Below are 6417 nucleotides of genomic sequence, written 5' to 3' on the forward strand. Positions count from 1 at the left end.
CAGCCCAGGGATAAGACCATCCACAATAGACTGGGCTCTCCCTCCAATCACTAATTAAGAAAATGTGTTACAGCTGGATCTTATGGAGGCATTTCCTCAATTAAGGTTCCCTCCTTTCAGATAACTCTAGTTTGTGTGTCAAGCTGACAGAAGACCAATCAGCACAATAATGCAATAATGAGGTTGTAAAAGGCCAAGCAATTTATATAATTGTGACCAAGAAGGACATAACCCCAAACTGCTGTGTATGGCTTCACCCACACAAACAGAAGCACAATGGCAGTCTTGAAAAGAAAACTGAAGACCGTGAACGGCTTAAAGAACTTAATATGGGAAAGAGAAGGTCTTACCAAAGGAAGGGCTGGCCTGGCTCTGAGGGGCAGACCGCCAGATGCAATGGGAAAAACGTGAAGAGGCAAATTAACCCCAACATATCGTGGTGACTTCAGCAATGCTAAAAGCACCAAAACCAACGAGAACCGATTCTTGCCAGCGAAGGAGGCTGCAAGCTGAGAGGCTGGATGCTGGGCACCTGAGGAGGACTTCTGTGAGGAGGCTGTGTGGGGAAGCTGCATGGCTGCCCGGTACCCCAGTGTGAATTTTTAGGTTGTCTCTCTCCTCAGCACTCCTGTGTCAGCAACAGGTACAGTATCTGTACCTACAAATTCTGAGTATGTGTGCTGTTTTTTAAAATTTAGATTTGATGTGTCTGGATGTTTGCTGCATTTATTTATGTATGTCTGTGCACCGTGTGTGTGCAGTGCTCTTAGAGATCAGAAGGCATCAGATTCCCTTGAACTAGAGCTACCAAGTGTAAGTTACCCTGCGGGTACTGGGAATCGAGCCTGCAGTCCTCTGGAAGAGCAGCAAGTGCTCTTAACCACTGAGCCATCTCTCTAGCCCCGAGCATGTTTTTGTAACTATGAACTATTCTATGACATGCAATGCTTTGCTCTGATATCGGAAGCGTAAGGACAGTATGCTGTGGCATATTCTCACAGCTTGCTCACCTTTGCTGAGGAAACAATCTGCTTGGCCTGGCGTCTGGACAGATGCTCAATTGTCCTCACTAGCACGTCTGGATTGGCATTGGCTAAGTGCATTATACTCTTGTAACCTGCACTGTATAACTGTTTTGCTCGACCCTAAAGGCATTAAAAAAATTAATACTGTGAGTATTTGTGACTATAAAAAAACTACATTCAACAGACAACAGACGAAGATACTAATGTAAATATGAAGAGACGACATGGCAGAGCGTGCACAATCTGAAGGATGTGTCTGGGAGTCTGATTCTACTTGGGAGTTTTCCACACAGTGGAAGTCATCAGGTGTGCTAAAAGTCTGCTCTCCGCGGCTGAGTGCATCTAAGCTGCCACCGCCACTGCCACCATTCCTCACTGATAAGAAACCCAGCTTCTTCAGCCTTCTCATGAAGACCAGCAGCGCTCCAGGAATCCCCGGGCTTTCCACACTGGACTGGGACCTCTGCACATTCAGTCTCAGGGACCGAGCAGCCTGTGGAGACCCCTGCTGTGGGACCACCCAGCGATGTCAGCCGATGTAACAAGTCCCCTTTGTTGATATATACTGAGTCTATCAGTTCTGTTCCTCTATAGATCCCAGAGCGACAAAGCTCTTTCTGTTCCCCATTCTGCAGCAGCCTTCACAAAATGGTAAAACCTAATCTTCCCGTCAGTAAAAACAACCTGAGCTGGGGAACCAGAGCAAGGCTGACCTCTAAGACCCCGGTCACTTCCATGAGTGGGATTAGCTCTGCCTTCACGCAGTAGGTCAGTTTCTTGGTAAGCTCTACCAACAGGGCTCTGTAAACCCAAAACTCCTCCAGCTCCTGAGAAAAGAAAGATATATCAAATGTTAAGCTAAGCAAGTTACCTCTAAGTTTTTTCTGAAGTTTAGGTGCAGCAAGGGAGAGGACCATCCTAAGCACAATGTCAAGGAGGCATGGTGGGCACCCTGGCAGCTCGATGAACTAGCTTTCGGGGGAGGAGGCATGGTGGGCACCCTGGCAGCTCAATGAACTAGCTTTTGGGGGAGGAAAAAAGATTGAAAATAAAAAACCAAGTTATTTCTAATCAAAATCACAGGAAATGGATGTATGGCTTTGTTTGTCAAGTGACTACAGTTTTTACCTCTGGGAATTATCTCAGAGACAGAGTATTAAATAAGGAAAGATTCAAATGCAGAATAATATTCAACGAAACATTGTCTAAGCTAATAAAAACAAGAAATACAAATCGTGAGCATTAAACCTGGCTTGGAGGCATTCCTATAAATTGATCTTCTCCAGATGTACACTCGAGGGCAGGCAGGGAGCCAGCTCTGAGGGAGGTGCCTGCTGCACAAGCGTGAGGGCCCTCAGCACCCATGTGAAAGTCAAGTGCAGCGGCAGAGGTCTGTGACCCCAGCACCAGATGTCTGTGGGTGTGTAGTCAAAATGGGGAGCTCCAGGTTCAGTGAAAGACCCATTTTTTTGTATTTTTCTATTACCCATTCTGTGTAATTTTTCTGCTAGAAGAAGTAACCTGAGCTGGGGAACCAGGACAAGAAGGAAGAAGGAGCAATTGAAAGACACCTCTGATGTTGACCTTTGACCTCCACATGCAATTGTGGCAAGTGCATACATGTACACCCAAACAGGCATGCATGCACATGCACACACACAGTGTGCACCCCCCCACGTTCAGTTTAGTATACTGCAAACTCATACACTAAATAAATATGTTTGAAATGTTAATTTTAAAAGGCCCCTTTCTAGGCTGTGGGTATCACCATAAGAACATGTAATGTCACCCTGACGTCACCAAGCAAGCAGCTGCTGCACTAACAGCAGAGCTAAAGGATGCCGGTGGAACTGCCAGACAACCAGTGCCGAGCTGCCTGGGGTGGGCCTTCCCGCTACACTGCTACACCGGAGGGCCTTCCCGTTACACCACTACACCGGAGGGCCTTCCTGCTACATCGCTACACCGGAGGGCCTTCCTGTTACACCGCTACACCGGAGGGCCTTCCCGCTACACTGCTACACCGCTACACCGGAGGACCTTCACTAAGTTTCCACGATTATCTGTGGTTAAAAGCTGCCTTCACTAATACAGCCGCCATGCTACCTCATGCCGCTGATGGCTTCCTCAAGGGAACAGAGTCACTCATTAAAGGACACTAATCTCCCTTCATTATTCTACGCACGCATAGACTAAAGGTTTAAGCTAGGAAAGAAAGGAAGCTGAAATGAAAAGCTGACAAAAACAGCTTGTGTGACATGTCAATTAAAGATTCTAAGTCTGCTAAGACTTGCCGTGCTATTTAAGGAAATGCTACAGTTTTCTAGTTTCAAACTCATCTACTTCAAATGCATATATGAGTTTATTTATATACATATATTAAGCATATGTATATGTAAGGCCCTATACTTGATGTGGATTCCTAGCCAGCCTGCCAGGCATTAGGACTGGCATATCACCGTGGCTGTCCAGAAACACGGCACCGAGTAATCCCACGGCAGCTAATGGTCACAGCACACTCAACCCGCTCATCATTCATGGGTCACTATGTGGAAGCCGTGGGTTGTGATGGACAGCTTGGAACTGTTAGCAGTGGTCCTGAGAACAGGCCAGCTCTGCCCTTCTTCTGACTTAAGTGTTGTAGTAGCCTTGGTAATTTCTGCAATATCCCATAAGCTCACACAAGTAATATCCCATAAGCTTACATAAGTAATCTTGTAAACAGGCAGAAACAAAGAAATGCTTTCAATAATCCGCATGCTTTGAAATAACACAGTAACTCAGCAGAGAGGAAAGACTGACACCTACTTACAAGCTTAATAACAGCGGAAATGAAAAGACCAGAAGTACACGTCACACATGTAAGTGAATTACCTCACAGAAGTGTAACACACTGGACGAGAACGAGGCGGCTCCCGTGAGCAGGCTTTGTACGTGTCCTCGGGGCATATTGAATTTCTCAGACACACTCCAAACGTTGGTCTCTTTCAGCAAGGAATAAAGGACAAAAGACAGATAGAGCCTGTTGACGATGTTCTTGTCCACCTTCTAGAAAGACACAATCGCATAAACTCAGTTGGTAGCTGGGCAAAAGGCAAAGAGAATGAAACTACATAGGTCAGCAGGGACAGAATGAGCGCACAAGAGCATTGTGCCCTCTACCTCAGCTCCCCGATTTTTCAGTCCTAAGGAGATAAGGTAGAGGTTTCCAGTATAAGGTCCACTCCCTCTGCAGGGAGGGGAGTGGACTGAAACGCGCGTGCTCTAACACCTGGACGCGTGACTGTGGCAGTCGGGAAGGGGACGTTTGCAGATGTTGTTAGCTCGGGACGTGTAAAGGACGCCATCCAGGATTCACCTCGGGCCCTGAACTCACTGACTGGAATCCTTATAAAATGAGGAAAGGACAGAGACACAGAAGCCAATGAAGAGCGAGGCTCGGGTCAGAGATGTGCCCGTGAGCCTAGCAACTGCCTTGCCCAAGCCTCGCGGCTGGGAGAAAGCAGGTGAGGATTCTTGCGGTCTACCCAGAAGTCAGCATTGCCCGTACCTTGATTTCAGATCTGGGGTCCTGAACTGCGAGGAACCGAGCCGCGGGCCTCACATACGCAAAGGCAAGGCGCTATGCTGAAGCCGGCTGCTTTCTGTTGTTTAACTCGCCCCGTGGCATTAGAAAATGAACACGAAGGGGGAAGCAGGTGTGTGGGAGGCACGGGGGTCCCTGTGCTCACGGAAAAGCACTAGGGGAGCCAGGAATGTTCCAGACAACCTGCTGTTTAACCCGTGTGACACACAGAAGGCTGGGAGCGAATGTGCCTAACAGCCTGGTGACCTTAGTCATGCTTACCAATCGGCGGAACCCATCTTCATGGGAGATGTCACACGTACTTTACAAGGGGCTTGATGTTATGTTGTGCATGCAGGATTGAGTTATGTATCACGAGGAACATTTTCACCAAATTGAGCAGTACTTAATTAAATATGACCACTCGGGGTCGGACTGTCAAAGCTTGAGCCAGTACTGGCTGCATGTGGAGCCGAACTCCCTTCCTGCCTCTGCTGGAAAGGGGGGCGATCTCCACACTGACCGCACGGTTGCGTGTGGATGGAAGTAGACAAACACGCTGGCTAAACGGCGAGCTTGTCTATACTATCCACTGCAAGGAGATAGGCTATGGTCACATGGTCCTGCAGTCAGTATCCCAAAGCGGAAACAGACACAGAAAACGACTTCTGCCTGAGATTCTACTTTTGCCAGTGATGTTAGAGATCTGATTTTTTGTGCAAACAATTTCATCACTAGTATCAAGTTAACTTGCCAGGTGGTGTTGTACTCCTTGAATCGCAGCACTTGGGAGGCAGAGACAGGCAGATCTCTGTTAGTTTGAGGTCAGCTTGGTCTACAGAGTGAGTTCCAGGACAAGCTCCAAAGCTACAGAGAAACCCTGTCTTGAAAACTTAAACAATTTTACAGATGGACTTGGAAGATAAAAAAATAGTTGTAAAATATGTTATTTGAGCATGATGGTGTGCCTATAATCCTAGCACTTGGAGCCCAAGTTAGGAGGGTCAAGACCTGAGTTACATAGCAAGTCCCTGTCCAAAAAGAAAAACATAAATAAGATACAGAAACGAACTTTGAGATAAACGCTACTGATCAGTGGATTCTGAGTTACAGATTCAGCATGTATATAATGGGCCATCCTTTTAAAAGCATTAAGCTGAAGAAGTATACTCAATACTGGGCAAGCAAGATAGCTTTTTAATTTGTCATTTTTAATGTGCTTTTACCAGTAACTATAAATTGAGTAAATGGAGGCTTTGCTTAGAATGTAATTCCAAAGCCAGGAAAAACGACAGAATTATTAAATGGTTGGATGGATGCTCTAATGACAATTTCAAGCGTTTGCAAGAAATGTCAATGATAAGGGGTGGGGCCACTGAGATGGCTTGGTGCACAAAGCTCTTGTTGTACAAGCCTGACGGCGTGAGCCACAGAAAGGGGAAAGGAACCAAGTCCACACTCCCGGACCTCCACATGAGTGCTGTGGGATGAATGTGCGCACACACACGCACAGTTTTAAAGGAGTAGGTGTGGGATGGAGCTTTGGCTTTTTCTTTTTCAGATTGTATTTATTTGTGTGTGTGACTGTGTGTGACTGTGTGTGACTGGGTGCACGTGTGCCTTGGTGCACACGAGGAAGCCAGAGAACAGTTCTCTGTTGTTTCTGGCACACTGTGTAGTCTAGGCTAAGGCTTTTCAGGGGACCCTGAGGACAGAACTCAGGCCGTGAGGCCAGTGTAGCAAGAATATTTTCCATTTTCCATGGAGCTGTTTTGCCTGCCCAACTTTCTTCTTCAATATGGAGAAATAAATTATGGTATTTTTTTT

At 46.7% G+C, this 6417-nt stretch overlaps 1 protein-coding gene across 2 annotated transcripts in view; it reads right to left on the minus strand.

Moving 5' to 3' along the window:
* Window positions 1–6417, minus strand: part of Helq (helicase, POLQ like) — a 42054-nt gene that overhangs the window by 3768 nt on the left and 31869 nt on the right. For both annotated transcript variants that reach the window (XM_026785086.1, XM_005359562.3), the window contains 3 exons: window positions 3900–4073; window positions 1739–1852; window positions 1011–1145 (listed from right to left, as the gene is read on the minus strand). In XM_026785086.1, the coding sequence (XP_026640887.1) occupies window positions 1011–1145; window positions 1739–1852; window positions 3900–4073 (423 nt within the window). The remainder of the gene's footprint in view (window positions 1–1010; window positions 1146–1738; window positions 1853–3899; window positions 4074–6417) is intronic.

This window comes from Microtus ochrogaster, linkage group LG1 (genome assembly GCF_000317375.1).
Source record: "Microtus ochrogaster isolate Prairie Vole_2 linkage group LG1, MicOch1.0, whole genome shotgun sequence".
NCBI lineage: Eukaryota > Metazoa > Chordata > Mammalia > Rodentia > Cricetidae > Microtus > Microtus ochrogaster.